This window comes from Chelon labrosus, assembly GCF_963514085.1.
Source record: "Chelon labrosus genome assembly, chromosome: 15".
NCBI lineage: Eukaryota > Metazoa > Chordata > Actinopteri > Mugiliformes > Mugilidae > Chelon > Chelon labrosus.
This window is the reverse complement of record NC_140348.1, coordinates 23,932,978-23,952,402: the sequence shown is the minus strand read 5'-3', so window position 1 is coordinate 23,952,402 and position 19,425 is coordinate 23,932,978. Positions and strand designations below refer to the sequence as shown.

Sequence of the window (19,425 nt, the reverse complement as noted above, 5' to 3'; positions counted from 1 at the left end):
CACCGGAAAAGTTAATTCCACAAATGGGTTTCCACAGCAAACGGTGTGCGACGCTCTCCAAGTTTAAAAACCCCCCGAGGCAGCTTATTAACACAGTAAACACATTTATTGAGAAGAGAGGAGAGCATCAACGGGAGAATGCATTGGTGGCTGCGGCACTTAGGTCCCGGATCCTGAGGGCGGACCTTCACACGACGTAAGCAAGCAAAACTGTCCGAGAGGGGAAGGCCGCCCGCCCTGCGGCCGTCTCTGTCTGCAACTCTTAAGTCAGCCGCACAACGTAAGCCATGGGGCAGAGAGGAGGAGCACCATGTACATTAAAGCTTTAATCAATCATCACGTCTGACTCGGAAACAGAAAATCAAAAGAGAGAGTTGGCACCTTGGATTAATATCTTTAGAAATGTGTTTTTAAAAAGCCAAAAATAAATGCATAAAAAATAAGCCGATATATATATATATATATATATATTTTTATGTTTGGCTTGCAAGAAAAGTTCAGTCACAATCTTTAAGTTATTACTTACTGCACCTACTACAGACATGTGGGCTGGAGACCTTTGTTGCATACACTTGTTTTTGGGGGCTAGTAGACATCTAAGCTGTTCTCTAAATCTGGGTAAACTTTATAAAATATCTATTTAAATGTCGTACAATGAGACTGCATCACATGGATCAAGGTATTTCTGGTAAATAATAAGTCCTTATATCCTTTATGTCTGTAATATGAGCCAGAAATATGACATTATTTGGCTTGAGATTCTTTAGAAAGATTGACTTCTACAGACCGGGTTGCACAAGCTACTCACATATCCATCACAGTGTCTGCGTTTCTGTGTTTCAGGGTCACTAATAACTTAGTGATTTAATGAATCAGGTGGTGATGACATCTACAGGATGTCACCAAAGCAAAGTAATAAAGAAGTACGGTTAGTGGAGTTGTTTTGGGTGAATTCAGTTTAAAACATACCCAATTTCGTTCCCGTGAAATCAAATTCGACGTGTTTTTATATGATTTTTACGTCACGTACGATACGTCACTTGTATGCTAGCATCTGGCCATGCAGAGTGGTTTTGAAGCTCAATGCGGGCTCCACCATCTTGGCTAACTCCCGGGCTAAATCGCAAAGAGGTGGAGCGCGTGTGGAGCTGAGGAGGGCAGGCGACGCCGGACAAGATGCATAACTTTATGCTCTGAGCTTGAATGGGAGAGTTATAATAAGGTGGCCATTTTTGACATGGAAACTTACGGAGTCAAACTTTTGGAGCTAGCCTAAAGTGGCTATATTCGACGAATAAAACAGCGAGCGCTAATAGGTTAATGCATATTTAGCTCCGACTGCTGTTTGACAGGGAATTGTAAAGGAATATAGCTGTTGCATAGCTAAAGAAAATTACATTCTACACCCTAACGACCACTACTGGGTGTTTTATTGTGTAAATGTAATATTTTGTGACGATTAGAACTGTAAAGATCTAAACAGCAACTAGGATACCACATTAACAGCTAGTGCAACAAGCTGCAGCCCGCTCTAAATGATCTAGATTAGCGTCTTTTCTGCATTTCCTAAAGCGCTGACATTCGGGAAGCTGGAGGAAGCCTTGTAACGGGATTCCGGAGACGTGACAGACTCCGATTGTGCATGTCGAGATGTTGTGCCGCGGCCCTACTTGTGACCGATGGAACCGCGCGCATCTTATGTGCTTCAATCATCCTTCTCCGGGACAGGGGCGTCGCTTAAAAGCAGAGGAATGCGCGCTCTGTTGTGCTTGGAAATGGAGCGACGCCGGCTGTGCTTCGTGTTGTGCATTAAACATAAGGTATCGGGTCATCTGGCGTCCGTCTGATTCGGATTAAAAGCGTGTGCGCTGGATTCTTTGGGCACTGATATGAATCTCTCTTCTAAACCTTCTGAAGGTGATAAAAGGGTAACGTATTATTGCGGAATAACAAAAAATTAAAGCAAAAGAAAGTCAATTTTTCAGCTGACAAAATATTATTTTGCACGAACTGCATGAAGTCTCTATTTTAGAGATACAGAATCTTAAACTCTAGATATTATATATATAGGCTTTTTTTAAAAAAAAAAGAATAATAAACTTCTTCAGTTCCAGATGAAGACCTCAGCCCACCTTAACATATTTTTTTTTTTGGCATGCCACACTATATAAAACAATGGAGATTTCATAAGGCAAAATAAACAACAGACACTCAAACTTTAAAATAATACCATTCGAGTTCCAAAATCTGTCCTCTGAACAACATTCGACTTGTTATACCCCACACAACGGAAGCATCTTGTGTGGTCGTCGAATGACAAAGACAGACAGACATAGTTCGAGAGTCTTTTTTTTGTTTTTAGCATATAATGAATAAAAAAAAACTGGCCCTTACGTCCAGATATCCTCTACATCCCCGGGGCACTGTCACAGTTTCACATTGAGTCAGCCTCGTTACTCATTAGTGCAGCTTTTCTCTCTGCTTTTGGACGTCTGACGTCTTATCGAGAAACTCACAAGTCAATTCAAAATCTATTTTCCAAAGCCGTAGAAATAATACGAACTCCTTAAAATGTAGTATTTCTCTCCAAACTGAAAAACCGTGTGACAGCATACGCCAACAGCATCGTATACAGAAAAATGATTAAAAATGGTTATAAAAGAAGGTACTTTTGAGGCCAAAGTCTTTTTTTTAGAAGAAGAGACTGACTTGGGCTTTGTGCTCCTTTGGTAGTAAACTGCATCCTCACCCTCGGTGCTGGACAGCAGGAGAGAGTTATAGCCCCTCCGAGAGCACTGCAGCATAAAAGTAGCTCCTGTTTTGTCTCTTTTCAGTCCCTCTCTTTTGTCCGTGCCCGTCTCCTGCCCTCAAGTCCAGGTTTGGTTTGTGGTCGGTCGCTCGGTGATCTCTGCGGCGCACAGTGTGTATCACGTGATCAGACAGCAGTTGATGCAGCGGGGTCCCAGCCTTCTCTTCAGAGACCCCTTCTTCCTCTTGGGAGCCAGGATGGCGATGATGGCCTCGTCGAACACCGTCTTCAGGCCCTTCTGGGTCAACGCGGAACATTCCACATAGCAACATGCACCGATCTGAGGAGAGAAGTGAGACGGACCATCAGTCACGGCAGTACAGTGCAATCTTCATTCTTTCATTCATTCATTTTCTGTAACTGCTTGTTCCCTAGGAGGGGGGCTGGAGCCTATCCCAGCTGTCATTGGGGCGAGAGATGGGGTACACCCTGGACAGGTCTCCAGTCTATCACAGGGCTAACACAGAGAGACAGACAACCATTCACACTCACAATGAACCTAACGAGCATGTCTTTGGACGGTGGGAGGAAGCCGGAGTACCACGGCCGATGGATTCAAACCTAGAACCCTTCTTTTGGTAAATACCGTTATTCACTGTCTCGTAGATAGTGTGATAAGACAATCGTTACCATTCTCGCATCTGTAATTACTAAAGTCTCCATTATCAGTATCTAGCCTTGCAATAACGAGGACTCAACAATATTTAATTTGTCATTTCCCGGAAAATCCTTCACTGATGACTCATCGCGCACTCATGGGCGTATCCCACGGCATCACTCCCTCACCGGGAGCAATACTTGACTTGAACATGTATGGATGGTGTCTTCTCAGGCCATTGCAGCTGACCAATCAGAGCAGACTGGGATTCTCTGGGAGGAAGAGGTGGTTTCTCTAGCTTTTGTTTTAATGGGGAAACACGAGGAAACAAATACCATTGGGGCTTTCAGCTGCAGGCAGTTAGCTTAGCTTAGCTTAGCTTAGCATACAGAATGGATACAGATGGAAACAGCTAGCCTGGGTGTGTCCAAACATTACAGTAATGTAAAGTACTTCAAGCGTTTCTTAATCAACAGCTCAATGAGCTTTTTTATTGTTGGTTACTTGTACACTGTAAAACGTTATAGCCCCATCATTAAGTTATGTCAATGCATTTCTTCTCTTTAACTCCAATCGTCATGACAAGCTTTTGAAACTGAACTCAATTTAAGTTTTCTAAACTAAACCAAGGAGGAGGAGGAGGAGGGGGAGGAAGGCTGCTGCAATTTTGGCATTTTTTTAATTAGAACTATAACTATAAAATGACAAAACAAGGCTCTAAAAAATAGGATTAAACTACGGTACTACAACGTCAGCAAAAATACTGGCACCATCAGCGTAATGGAGGATTTTAGAAGCTGTTTCTTGCCAGGAATTAATTCCATCGGTGCTGTTTTTGGTTGATCAAATTTTAATTTCCTCCTCTCTAAACGTCCTAAATAAAATAAATGTTTGAATCATTTCTGGCAAGATGTGAGCTGAATCTGTCTGAAGCTTACATAAACTTTAAAACTTGACATTAGACCTCAAGATGACAAATCTAACAAAATTAGTGTGCTCACATTTACTCCCATTTTTAAAGCAGAAGGTGAACTTTTGCTTCTAAGATTTACTGAATTGAAATGTTGTGTAGCATGTTCTTTAAGGTAACCAACATGTGACGCTTTAAGCCGTGATTTTGAACAGTTTGGCAGGTGTAAACATGTCGCGTTTGTTTTAGTCAGAACTAGGCTCCAGTTTATGCTAAGCTAACCAGCTAACCAGCTATTGCTTTAAATTTACCAGAAACCTCCTGGCAAGAAAGAGGAGAAGTTATATTTTCAGAAATGCTGAACTATTTCCTTAAGTCTTCTTTAGACTCAAGTGTTTCTACAGTTTAGAACATGTGTGAGACCATTTTGACTTCCACTGACATCCAGTTACTCGCTCAGAGGACATTGTGAATGACTTGGCATTTTCAGCTGCCAGAGTCAAAGGGCGCAACACTCTCATCCACCACGGAGGAAGTGCAACAAAGAGAAGCAGTGGAAGAAGAGTGTGTCTCAGTAACCCAGTGCTATGGCTGCATATAGCATCAGTGTAATGATATATAATTTGCTCTGGCACCGGCTGATATCATGGAGTAACTTTAGCTGCTAATGGCGAGTGCACGTTTTCACAGAGCCTCCTCAACCACAGAAAAATGAGCCGTCCTTTAGTTGTATATAGTACGGTATCTGAGACGACTCTCATGTGTTGGCAACATACTGTACACCGGTCAGGCACAACATTATGACCACTGACAGGAGAAAGGAAAAATAAATAACATTGACCATCTTGTGACAATTCAATGTTCTGCTGGGAAACTTCAGGACCTGGCATTCATTGGTGTGGATGTTCCTTAGACATGTAGCACCCACCTAGACCAGACCAGGCACCCCCACCCCATAGCAATGACACTCCTTGATGGCAGCAGCCATCCCCAGCAGCATGCAGCCTGACACAGACACACACACAAAAACATTTTAGGTCAGAGTTCTTCAACAGGGGGTCCGCAACCCCTAGGGGGCCCGCTGAGGTACTGCAGAGGGGTCGTGAAAGTTTTTTTCCACAAATTTAAATGTCTTTAAATACACATATACATAAGCAGGGGGTCCCTGCTCCATCTCTCCATCAGTTTGGGGGTCCTTGGCTTAGAAAACGTTGAAGACCCCTGCTTAGGGAAAACAGCACAAGGTGTTGACCTGGCCTCCAAATTCAATAGATCCCAAACTGATCAAGTATCTGTGGAATGATCCACAGAGGCCCCTCCCCTCAAAGGCCCCCCACTAACAACATTCTGTTGCCAGACACCACAGGACACCCTCAGAAGGCCCATGTCCATTCTCTGATGAGTCACCACAAGGGAGACCTACGCGATATTAGGAAGGTGGTCATAATGTTATGCCTGATTGGCGTATATTGCCAAAGCCAAAGCTCCTCCTCCTTTTTGGGATCTTTAGGGCCTGTCCCGAAGAGAGGCCATGTGTCAAAATCTAGGTTTAAAACCTTCAGCGTTTCAGTTTTGTGCTCTATATTTTATTCCTAAGATCCAATAGTGGTGGGGGACAGGAAGATGACAGCAAAGCTATCATCCCAAAATGGATAATATGTCCCACACCATGCAAGACACTTGGTGACCAGCTGAAAGATACCACAGGTCTTTCTTTCGTGGGAGAACTGCTGAGTCACAACTGCTTTGGAGGCACAAGGGAGACCTACACAATATTAGTCATAATGTTATGCCTGATCGTTGAACTGTTTTCAACAGAAAACTATGTCTAGCAGTATGTTTTTATGGAATGAATACTGGAAAAAGGTCAGTGTAAGCGCACTCTTGTCCACTGAAGCTGCTTCTAACTAAATAACCTTTGTATAGTTGTCCTTACTTTTTCTGGTTTACTGATCTGTTTTTTTTTAAATATTTAAATTATTAAGGCCTGTTTTTATGGAGGACAAGTCATCTACAAGATCAACAGTTTAAAATCATATCCAAGGTAAAACGCTGCTCATTTTGAAGGAAAATTGCCCTAACTGCAGCTGATTTCTCAAATAGCTCGAAACGATCTTAAACGGATCCTTGTGGCCTCCAAATACCTCATGGCTCCATGAGGCAACAATCCCCGTCTAATTCTCAACCTAAGCTGCCAAAAGAGCACGGATATCAGCTGTAAATTTGACCGTCTCACTTAAAATTCTCGTTTCGGCCTGACAGGAGAGATTACTCCCAGACCGCAATCGGCATCTGCGTCCTACGGCCTCAAGCTCGGCCGGAACGTCCATCTTGACCCGGAATGTGTTCCTGGATTCATTTCCAGGCGAGGAATGCACAGAGGTCTGATTCCAAGCATTTCACTGAAGAAATGACATTCATGCAGAGACGTTCTTGGGTCAAATCTGCACACAGGAATCTAAGTGAACCTGGCAGAGCAATTCTACAGCACTGAAAATGAAAAGTAAACTTCTTCTTTCTTTCTTTCTTTCTTTCATACAAACCTCCTTTGCCAGTTTCTGTCCTTGCTCGGTGGCGATGGGCTTCTCCTTCATGTCATTCAGTTTGGCAATGGTCTTGGGGTCATCGCGGAGGTCAATCTGAAAAGGAGGGACACTTCCCGTGAGCTAAGTCACCATTAACACTGACATTACAGCATGGGTTTCGCATTACAGTTTCACATTGTCTTGTTTTACACCAAACTAGGTGATTTCCACCTTTTCAGGGGGTTTTTATTTAACCATAAGCGAGAGCACAACGGTTAGAGTGATTTCTAAATTCTGAAACAGGACCGTGTTGATCCACACTTCCTGCTCTTGCGCAAAGCCAATTTCGCAGCCGACCGCAAGGTTCCTCTCCTTTTTTATTCACCGTGCACACAAATAATCCCCTCAGCGTCCACCTGCTGAACGTTACAGGGAGCAGCCTTCATTAGCCCGTGTTCTTTTTAGTTTATTTATTTATTTATTTTTCGACTGGCGTGACTTGTGGCATGTGTCACCGAGCAGCTTTTACGGCGGGATCTGATAAAGGAGCGGTAAACATCAGCTGACGTGAGATAAATCAGACACCCACTCCAATCCTCCTCATCACCGCTGGGCCTTGGCTGCGCTGGCGTTCGGTTGCCAGGGAACACAGAGCAGATTTTATTGGCAGTGGCTTTTAAGGATTTAAAATAAAAAAACAAAAAAATGAAAAAGACAATACTTTGGATTAATGTCATCTCCTGACATCTACATACTTTTTAAGTAATGCATCTATAAAACATCACAAGCCATTAGCCCAACTTGATCCTCGCCCTGATGTAATGATTACTTTTAAGCGGGCGACTCTAGCACCAAGCCACAGATCTTCTAAAGCAATACGAACCACATGGGCCCCGACCAGTACTCTAATGATTGTTCCAATTTCTTTTTCTTGAATTTAATAAATGATTATTTCCGTGCTGCGGCTCACGTTTGGGCTGCAAGAGTGGATTGGTTTAAATCTAATTAAAGCTGCGCTGATCAATATTTTTATATTAACAGTACATCACCAATCCATAGAAGGTTATTATCTGGCTCTACAGCTCCCCTCAGTATCACTGAGCAGCTTAGTGGCTTCATCTGTCTGAGACTGGTGTTTTAGGTTTTATGGATTTAACAGCCGTCCCGTTTCGATTCGGTCTCGAGCTTTCATCAGTCAGGCAGAACATTTTGAACCTATAACTCCGACAAACTTACTGTGCGCTACCTGCAAAGCTAAAGCTTAGCAATTAGCTGTCAATGGCGTAGCAAGTAAAAGCCACTCAAAGAGTGCTGCAAGGACACTCATAAGGTGGCAAAAAGGACTTCCCTGCACAGTAAAAATGAAATGACGCCTTTAAATTCCTCCACGACATCATAGATAACTGTTCAGCGGCAATTTTGTATCACGTGGATGTGTAATGGGAAAGCAAATGACATTTCAGTACCCTTTAAAGCGTATTTTAGGTAAAAGAAACGTCAAAAATCACCAGCAATCATGCTCATTCAACAGAAACAAGTGAAACAACAAGTAAAAAACTCCATCTCATGAATCTCCGTTATGATTTCTAGCCAATCAGTGACCGTAGGCGGGTCGATCTGCAGCCATTTTCGAGTTATTGCTTTTTTTATGCTGCCACAATCATTATTTTCAAAAGCTATCTATTTATCGCTTCCTGTTATAGTTACCGGAAATGCTGCTGTTATTGCTTCACATACTTTTGCACAACTTATTAATTTCCTCGAAAAAAAAAGAAGCACAAGTTTCATTTGTTTGATTTGGTTCTCTGTGTCTACTTTCAGGACATCCAGGTCATTTTTATGCAGAAATGGGAAAACGCATTTGTACAGATGAAGCACCTGTGATGTGACGCACCAAACACCAGGAACTAACCTGTGTGCCGATGAGCAGGTAGGGGACACTGGGCGCATACTCCTGCAACTCGGGCACCCATTCTTCACGCACGTTCTGGAAACTGGCGGGGTTGACCACGGAGAAGCAGATGAGGAAGACATCCGTCATCGGGTAGGACAGCGGCCTCAGGCGGTCATAGTCCTCCTGGGAGAAGACGGGACGGGTAACATTCAAGGTCAGAAGAGCAGGCGTGATTCATTTCCGTTTCTGTAACACTTGAGAAATTATGATTCATCAATTATTAAAGTGTAAAAAAAAAAGAAGAGCGAGGACGTTTACTTCTCACTGGAGAGCTACGCTAATCAGCCAAATCATTAAAACCACCAACAGGAGAACTTAATAACATCGACCATCTTGTGACAATTCGATGTTCTGCTGGGAAACTTTTGGACCTGGCATTCATTGGTGTGGATGTTACTTAGACATGTAGCTTCCACCTAGACCAGACCAGGCACCCCCACCACATCCAAACATCTCATAGCATAGACACACACACATAAACTCTTTAGGAACAACTCAAAAAAAACATGAAGAACAGCACAAGGTGTTGACCTGGGCTCCAAATTCACGAGATCCCAAACTGATCAAGTATCTGTGGGATGATCCACAGAGGACCCTCCCCTCAAAGCCCCCACCCACTAACAACATTCTGTTCCCAGACACCACAGGACACCCTCAGAAGGCCCATGTCCATTCTCTGATGAGTCACAACTGTTTTGGAGGCACAAGGGAGACCTACACAATATTAAAAATCAAAGATGACATTTATGTGAGAGTTATTTTACATTTGCAGTCTTTTAGCGCAGGCTGATCACAAGGCATCGCCACTAGACAGTGAACTCCAGACACGCTGCCATCTCCGATATTTGCGCGGGCCGTAAATGGCTAATTCACCGACGCGAGGCTGCCCTTTGTGTGGCAGATCAGGCGCTCCCTTGTCCTCCGCCCCCCCAAAGATAAACCTCTTTTCGACAAGAGTGCCCGACTCGCACGCGTATGAATATTCATGACCCCGTCTCAATGTTTCTCTGCTGCTAGCTATGACTCAACCAGACCGAGTGAATCAGTCTCACCTTCTTGTCTTGTACATTTATTTATTGGAAAGCAAATCAGGATCCGTGTCTAACTGGGCTGGAGATGGCCGCGATGAGACAACCGAGCGACGGCACAGAAGGTCAGCCAAATGTCAGAAAGTTCTATGGGTTGTTTCTCGTCTTACTTCCAAACTGAGAGGGGTATTTCACAGACTGAGCTCAGGCAGGAACTTTAAAACGATTAGTGCCGGAGGGTCTGGGGACGAGTGGACAAGTGTTTTGACAGCCAGCAGTTTAGTAACTGTCCTGTGACTGACAGCGTACCTGACACCGTCCGAACAGCCTGATGCAACGATTCAGTTATAAATGCAAAACCATCTGGTGCTCCGAGCAACGAGGACGATATGCAAACGCTGCGTGACCCGCGTCCGCTTTTACAGCGTTAAATAAGCCGAAACTCATCGTGACTTAAAAGGTCATCAGCAGACTCTGAAATAACAGAACGGCGGCGATCGATTTAAACACACCGAGTTCACAGGGTTTTTAAGGAATAGCCGTTCAGGAGGCAAGGAAGGTAATAAAGAAATGCAATCGCTCTGCATTATGAGACACGCAGGATCCAGTGTTCCTAGAACATCGGCCCGTAACGAGGGATGACGTCAGCCTTTCCGTTTTTAATTTGCCCATTCTTTTTGGAAATCTCTCTCCTGTGAGGACATTAGCTGTCTGGAGAGTGCAATATCAGAGAGCCTTTATTACATCTCAGGGTGCAGAGCTCATTCCGGGCAACGTGGCAAATCGGCGAGCAACACAAGAGCGCCACCGATATTGGATTTTTGCGGTTTTTTATGTTTATCATCAATCCAGTGAACTGCCGTGACTCGTCGGGGTATTTAATTCGCGGGGTTAGACGAAACAAAACTAAGATCACGAAAGTGCGAGAACTTAATCAATATTTAATGTGAGTGGCCTTTGCCTGTTGAACAGCGCTGGTTGAATGTAATTTTTGCACTTTGCAAATTCATTCCACAGGACAAATTGGACCCTGGAGACGGGGGGAAGGGGGCGATGCCAAGGAGCCCAGAACAGACTCAATAGACTGGTTCTAATGAGGGCCTTTTACATTTTTATATTGAGGTGATGGCCAACATGGAAGGGTAGGGGTATTAATTGCAATGAGATGTACTTCATCTCTAGAGCTTTGGTCTGCAAATTATAGCATCATGCTGCCATTCTCTGACAGATAGTAGAAGAACTTACACCTATCAGCCACAACATTATGACCACTGACAGGAGATAAATAACATTAACTCAGTGTTAATGCTGGGAAACTTTTGGGAAACTTTTGGGCCTGGCATTCATTGGTGTGGATGTTACTTAGACATGTAGCACCCACCTAGACCAGACCAGGCACCCCCACCCCATAGCAATGACACTCCTTGATGGCAGCAGCCATCCCCAGCAGGATGCAGCCTGACGCTTTAGGAACAACTCAAAAAAACATGAAGAACAGCACAAGGTGTTGACCTGGCCTCCAAATTCGCTAGATCCCAAACTGATCAAGTATCTGTGGGATGATCCACAGAGGCCCCTCCCCTCAAAGGCTGAAGGCTGTTACCAGACACCACAGGACACCCTCAGAAGGCCCATGTCCATTCTCTGATGACTCATAACTGTTTTTGGAGGCAACTAGGGAGACCTACACAATATCAGGAAGGTGGTCATAATGTTATGCCTGATCAGTGTATCACATATATTCGGTGTCCCCACATATACACACTTTACCAGTCACATGGAATCACCGCGTCTTCACGTGTTTCTCTGTGTTTATGACCTTTGCTTGCACAAGTGACTCTGATTCGCTGAATCTGAGCCGCTCTCTCTCCCACACACACACACACACTGAAAACCACTCAGCAGTTTACCGTAAACAGGCCTGGAGCTTGTCTGAGCCCCATCTCTGCACTGTTTCCCTCGGCACACGGGCCCTGACACATTACCAAAGACAGTCAGGCCGCTATAGCTACACACAGTAGCTGCTCAGGCTGGATACATCGTGGTGTATCTCAAGACTCCTTCTGCCGTTGAGGTGCTCTCCATAAAAGCTGCTTTATTAGTCCGGTTCAACAGTTCACGGGTGCATCACTGAAACGTTGCATAACACATAACCAAGGCAGCCGGGAGTGTACAGTAAATATTATGATCAGCTGAAAGGGGAGAGAGGAATGAGAGATAAAAAAGGAAATAAGAGCAGCTTGTCTCTGCCCATACATTGCCCATCAGGATAAGACTCTACGTCTTCATTTGGCCGCTGCCTCAGCTCTGCTGTGTGACTGTGCTCTGTTGACTCAGTGACATATGAGTGCTATGATATCAGTGAGTCACCCACCCTCCCTCCTTCACACACTCTCCCTCTCTGTTTTCTGTCTTTTCTGCTCCTACCGCTTCCTCGGGGGCTCTATAAACCGGCTGTATCAACAGAGTCAGGGACGCCTGCTCTAACATGGCCGCCGGGCGGGAGCGCAAGCCCGGACACAGTCGCTTCTGCCTCTCATCTCCAAATCTGCAACTGGATTTAACCTCAAGAATAATAATAAATTAAAAAAAAAAAAAAAAAAAAGCTATTTATACGTGTTTCTGTTCTACTGGCCTTTAAAGATGATTAAAGCTTATCAATCACAGCTCTAACGCTAATGCACCCTGTCTGTTCATGCCTGGATGGTGAGAACATCCTGCCAGACTCCATTCAGAAATCTGACAGTTTAATATAGCCCTTAACGGCAGTCAGAGATGCTGGCACACATCATAAAGCTGAGGAACGAAGATCATATTTATGTTTAAACACGCTACACCTGGTAATGCAGGAGATGTTTGCTAAGTGCTAGCTGATACGTTTGTTGGGATAAAAGCAATAATTTTGAGTAATATCTAAAAGAAACTCCACTGACAAGATGCACAAATGTCGGCCCATTCATCATGGAAAGTGTTACTCAGCCTGTGAAAACAGTTGTATAATCTCTCCTGTGGCCGTGGAGGAGCTTTGTCGAGTCCCCGATGATGCCATTAGAGTTTCAGCTCGTACACTGCAAACTGTTCAGGGATAAAGCTCGAATATATATTTATATAAATCGCTATTACCATTCTCTGTGAATATTTAAAACCCACCAAACACACTGCAGCACTACAAATAGTCTTGACGAACTGTTGGATTAAATTAAAATGCTCAGCTGTTTTAAGAAATTATTTAGCTTTTCAAAACTAAAACAATGTATTTGTAACTCTGGAACAAACTACTGTTGAGATAGCATTTGCGCACAGGAAGAAAAATACAGAGCAACAGCATGACGTGTAAGAAAGGGGGCACCACAGAGAGGACTACGGCCTCGGTTTATGGGACGTCCAGCAGGTGAGCTAAAAAGTTGGAGAAATACTCTGACCTAAAAATCACTTGTTTGTGACAACAGCAAAATCTGCAACAGTTTACAAGTTCCATCTTCTTCTCCTTAGCTTTTAACATCAATGTTGTAATATTTTGGACTTGCGGACTCTTGAGCAGACGAAACCAGCAATTTAAAGATGTTACCTTGGCAGAAACCCCACTACGCTGTACGTGAATCATGCGTGCACATATGTATGTAGACGTTTGCCTTTCAGGCGATGTTCTGTTACGTCACTGGATTCTGTGGCCTGACCCTAGATTGGAAGCCAGACCAAGATCTGCCGGACCAAAAAAATCGTTCGGCTGGGCTTTATGCAACAATGGACTGAAGAGCAACAGCAATGCAGTCATTTGAGAGTCACAGAGTTGAATTTGTGTTGCTCATATTATAGTCGTAGGACCATCCAGTTGCAGGCAGAGATCTTTTTGTTAATGAAATCCTAATGGCGTGTTACCAGACTCGTATTGTGATAGTCATAGCTAGTTAGCTAGCTAGTCACTGGGATAGCCTATGCCAAGCTAGTGGCACCCTATTTTGTGAATGGCAAATAACTTGAGTCTCTGCTGGTTGCCAGGAACTTTGGATTTTACTTCAGAGGTGCAGTTAAGCACAGAGCCAGGCTGACAGCTTCCCCCTGCTACCAGTCTTTGTGCTAAATTAAATTAAGCTAATCTAAGCGGCTGCTGTGTTGATCGTCTCGTACAATTCTTGTCAAGAACGCACAATTCCCGAAGGCTATTACATTTTTGACACACGGCGTCTTCAAAAGACACTGTAAAAGTGCAGACGACAACTTTACGACCAGTTTAGATTATGTTTTTTTGTCAAACTAAAGTGAAACTGAAGCCTTGGGCCCGACCATAGATCTGAGAGCCCCGCGGCATTGAGTTGCTTTTGTTTCAGCATCTTCTCACCTTGTGCTTGACGAAACGAAACGATTAAAGAAAAGCTCAGTGACCACGCTTACTTATTTCCTCTCTGCATGCAAGAGAAGAGTCGATACTAGAGCTCCTCTGAAGTGTGAAAACTTCTGTGACTGGATCTTTGTGTCTGAGCAGCTGAGTGCTGACAGGCTCCCAGCTGGGTAAAAGCATTTCCAGCCCTCACCATCGCCCCCACTCCCTTTTCCCCACCTGCCACCCTCCCACTCCTGCACGGACGGGGGTCACTAGGCCACTTTGCGGGTTGCCGAGTCAAAAAAGACTCATCAGACTGTGCCGAGCGCAGGAGAGAGACGGGGTAATGGGTGAAGTGAAGTGGGAAAAGTGATTACAGGATGTGCAGTTGACTGTGAAAGCATCTGACCTGCCGAGCAAACGGGGAACGGTTCAACGACAAAAAAAAAACAAAAGTAATAGGGGCAGCGGGACACGCAACTCCGGCGCTCCTGTCCCGAAAGCGTTTCCATGGGCACCACAGCACTTAGCATCCACTTCCTGCTTCCTCCTCGGGCAGCGCTGCTAGATCTTTTTGAGAGCGGCGGCAGCAGGAGAATGAATGAATAAATAAAGACTCTCTGCTCCCTCATCACATTCAGCAAAACAGACTCCTCTAGAGCTTCCATATGGAATAATTCAATAGGCAGTGGGGAGCGATGTGGCGGCGGGCAGACAATAGCAGGCAGGGAAGCTGCAGCATCAGCATCAGCATCAGACAGAGCACAGTGCTGAGCCGTGATTATGTGGCCCTGACGTTTAACACCGACACGACGGGCCTCGTGTCCGTGTAATGCCGCTGATACCCTTGTGGAACAGCAAGGCATTATGGGAGCTCGGGCCATGCCAGGAATATAAATATTATAGAGAGAGCCTGGAGCCGGTCGAACATGTGTAGCACAGGCTAGACGTGGAGACGAAGAAGAGGGCGGCAAACTGACGGGGAAGGAAAGAAAGCAAGCGAGAAAAGGGAAAAGAAAATGAAACTAAGAGGACGGAATTTGTTCAATTTGTGAGAAACTTCCCACTCCCCCACTTTATTTTCCTATATCCTCCCCCCCAGCTGTCTCTCTCTCTTCCTCTTTCTCTCTCTCTCTCACTCTCCCACCCTCTCTCGTCGGGCCACCGGCTCTTTGATCAGACGCTGCAGCTATAAACATTACCAGCTGGCCTTGTGCTCCACATAAAGAGGTCAGCCGAGTCGGAGGCAGACGGGGGGCCGCGTTTTTTTTCAAGAGCGGTAACTCTACTCTCACCCGCAGCAGACATCTGGGGGGGACTTCTCCATTTCAGAGACACTCTGAATCAGCTAAAAACAAACCCTCATCCGACACACACACACACACACACACACTCTATCAAACACGCCAGAATAGACAATAAGGTTGTGTTCCTCTTTTTTTACAAGTGAGTAGTAACATCTCTACCATCTGTTTTCTTGAGAGAGAGAAAATATATACCACAGCCACAGGTAACTGTCTGAGGAGGGGAGAGAAAGGGGAGAGTGGATGTGATTTGCTATTCACAGACTTGTGCATTTATCATTCATGAATTAAAAACAGCTTAATGTTCACCAGCTGACCTTTCAGAGCTCAGTTTTTATTTTTTTTCTTTACGATGAACGGATCGCGTTTCAGGCCACAGACTGAAATGCGACTTAAGACGGCCGGAGCAGCCAGAGCAGCCAGAGGAGAGGTAGTGTTAACTATTCAACATTTGACATGCGTACAGTTTTAGGTTGCCAGAAAAGCCCGGAGGTTAAAGGTCCTGGGCCGGAGAATGAGTGCGCCACTGCTGCGGCACAGCTGAGCCCACGGTTTAAGTTTCTCACCAAAACACACTGTGTGTGTCCTTCAGGTCTGTGCGAGCGCTGAAATGATTTCCTTCCTCTTAATCGTTTGCAAATTTCTTGAAGTTGTGAAGTTGTGCAACAGATACCGCTCGCTTTCTTCTTCTTCTTCTCTGGTGCTTTTACTGTGACACTGACAGATTTAGCTTTGCTTTGTTTGTTTTTGTGGCAACTTTCGATGAGCAGGTCAGATTCTTAACCAGCCATGTGAATCTGTTGCTTGCATCGTCCTCTCGGCTGAACGCAAACCAAACTAATCAGGGGCATGCGCGGAAAAAACTATTACCAACACTTTAGCGCAACTAGTGGACATAAAACTCCACATGGTGCCTTTAATGCCAAATATACCCTTTCTAAAATATGTTTGCTAACTTAAGCAAGTCATTTTCAGTTATTCTGCTAATGATTTCCTTTTATATGACCACAAACCTAAAGTCAGATATGAAATTATTTGCTTCAATAAATAAAACATGTAGCCCATCTATTAAATGGTCTTATATTTATGTAATACCTTTCTACACTGATCAGCCACAACATTATGGTCACTGACAGGAGAAGTGAATAACATTGACCATCTTGTGACAATACAATGTTCTGCTGGGAAACTTTTGAACCTGGCATTCATTGGTGTGGATGTTACTTAGACATGTAGCACCCACCTAGACCAGACCAGGCACCCCCACCCCATAGCAATGACACTCCTTGATGGCAGCAGCCATCCCCAGCAGGATGCAACCTGACACAGACACACACAAAAGTGCTTTAACGCTTTTTTGTTGACCTGGCCTCCAAATTCACTAGATCCCAAACTGATCAAGTATCCGTGGGATGATCCACAGAGGCCCGTCCCCTCAAAGGCCAACATCCTGTTGCCAGACACCACAGGACACCCTCAGAAGGACCATGTCCATTCTCTGATGAGTCACAACTGTTTTAGAGGCAACAAGGGAGACCTTCACAATATTAGGAAGGTGGTCATAATGTTATGTCTGATCTGTGTACTTACTGGTACACAAAGCCCTTTTGCAATCATAATCTACCCACACATACCTAAACACACCTCTGTCAAGCGACTTCTTTAACCCGCTTTACCAAAAACAACACAGCCACCCTCCAAAATTTTACATTTTATCAATCGCTCAACAGTTTTACTACTTCCTAAACCTCTAAATCATCAAACCCACCAAATGACACTTTTGGGCCCAGAAGGGAACGAACAACCAACTTATACCTCAGATCTGAATCCCCCAAATCTCTTCCCACCGATGCCCTCGGCAGGCTAGAGCCCGTTTCGCATGGTTTCCTCCGCCTGTGTGTACACTGGCTCCTCTGCTGAGTGGAAACATTATTGTGCGTGCGGGCCAGTGCGTTTTCTGTACAGTTTTAACTCTTGCCCGCTGAATGGCACATTGTAAAGAAAAAGCCCAGGCATTAAGCGGCCCTACTAAAAACCCTGTGACATCACTACTGGACATAGAAGCCCTGTTCTCCACATAATAGAACTATTGAAAACCCCTTCACTACCATCACTGTCCACAACACACACACACACACGCACACACACACACACACACACTCTGGCTGTAAACCCATGTGCGAAAACCATCACCTGTTGCAGCTTAGTGTCTGGCCTGAATATGAAGCCTGTGGGCGTTTCTGAGGCACGGCCACATAGTTGTAGGTCCCAGGAGCACACGAGGAGGCCGAGACAGAGATAGACTGGTGTGTGTGTGTGTGTGTGTGACTGTGTGTGTGTCCTTGGTGTTCTTGGCACCCGGCCGGCGTGAAAAATAAACCGTACCTGACCAGCCGTGTCGTAGAGTCCCAACAAGTACTGCTTTCCACCGACGTTGACACTCACTGCAAAGAAAATGACAAAGAGCAGTTGAGAGGAGGAAGCAGAGAGTTGAGGGTGGGGAGGGGGGAGCAGAGTGGGAAGCAGGGAGGGAGGGAGGGAGGGCTTAGGGTCCCCAACCCCTCTGTGCTATGAAGAAGGCAAACAAGTGGTTTTGATTATAGCAACAGATGCAATGCAGTTGGAGAATGAGTGGCAAAGGCAGCAGTGAAATCACTCCGTGCCTTATTTTCATTCTGAAGAGATTTCAATCTGGGAAACCATTGCAACACAGCAGTTCGGTGTGTCAGGGTATAATAAACAATAAGGATTGTATTCCCTTACCTGCATAATGATCAAAGACTGTGGGCACATACTCCTCGGGAAAGGCGTCGTTGGCATAGCTCATCAGGAGACACGTTTTCCCCACTGCACCGTCTCCAACCACGACGCATTTTAACATGATAGTACCGGTTCCGTTAGCCATGATCCCGACCTTACCAGCAACATCATCGGCCCCCCGACGCCCTGTTGTCCCGACCTCTTCCTCCTCCTGCCGCTGCTGCCTCTGCTGCTGCTGCTGCTGCTGGGCGGTGATCCCCGCACGGAGGGCATCACCAGAGTCGGAGGCGGACTGCGCGGCGCGCCGAGTCGGACTGGAACTGCATCGCTCTCCCTCCCCACCGCTGCTTGTGATACTCCCAAATTTTGGCCGCGAAGGAGTTTTCTTTCCGCGTCTTGGTTAAAAAAAAAAAAAAGAAAAGAAAAAGAAACAAGAGCAAGATCCCGCAGGGCTGACAGGTCTTTAATTCATAGATCCTGCCTCCAAATTCGAGAAACGACTCCGCTGCTGCCACTCCGCGGTGCCGCCGGGTCCGTCGTGCCTGATTCCCCGGGTGCGCCCCACGCCTGTGCTCTCGCTCCCTTGCGCACCGTGCCGCTGCTGCCGCTGCTGCTTGCTGCTGCTGCTGGTGGTGGTGGTGGACAAGGTGGGTGCGCTTTGCTGGAGAGGCGGAGCTTGGGTTTGAAAGCAAGGGGCTCTGGATAAAGTACACTCCGCCTGCTCGGGATGTGGATCAAAGACGGTAAGAAATGACATCATATGCAGTAGAATCCAGCAGGAAGATATTGTGCAAAATCCCGAGTCACGGTGATGTTCTTTATCCTTTAAATGCGAACAGGTGATTCTGTTTGAGTGCCTTAAACTTGAGTCTGACTATTGACTATTAGTCTAAACTGATACTGACACAGTGTTCGGAAGTTTTTAAGGCCATATGATCCAATAAATCCACCTCAATCTGTAAATCTAGAGCTATACTTCACCTAAACTATACAGAAAGAAAGAACTGTTAGAATCAACGGGCCGGACCAGTAACACAACAGAATAATAACCTAAATAAGTAATAAATCCAGACTTTTTCCATTTGTTTTAGTGCAGATAAGAACAAATAAATTAGGAAAATGTTTACATTTAATAAACTATCCTTTTAAATGTTAAAATAAGTGCAATTCGGCCACGTTGCTGTCTGCTGTTTAGTCCTGCGTCTTGCTGTTGTGT

The 19,425-nt window shown here is 45.1% G+C and overlaps 1 protein-coding gene across 1 annotated transcript; it reads right to left on the bottom strand.

Annotated features, from left to right (window-relative positions):
• Window positions 1–8: 8 nt before the first annotated feature.
• Window positions 9–18,660, bottom strand: rhoq (ras homolog family member Q). The gene is made up of 5 exons (XM_084561406.1): window positions 18,213–18,660; window positions 17,835–17,893; window positions 8,755–8,919; window positions 6,861–6,956; window positions 9–3,089 (listed from the first exon to the last, which is right to left on the bottom strand). Exons 1-5 carry the CDS (start codon window positions 18,352–18,354, stop codon window positions 2,928–2,930), a joined length of 624 nt encoding a protein of 207 aa, XP_084417532.1. The 5' UTR covers window positions 18,355–18,660; the 3' UTR covers window positions 9–2,927.
• Between the last annotated feature and the right edge of the window lie 765 nt (window positions 18,661–19,425).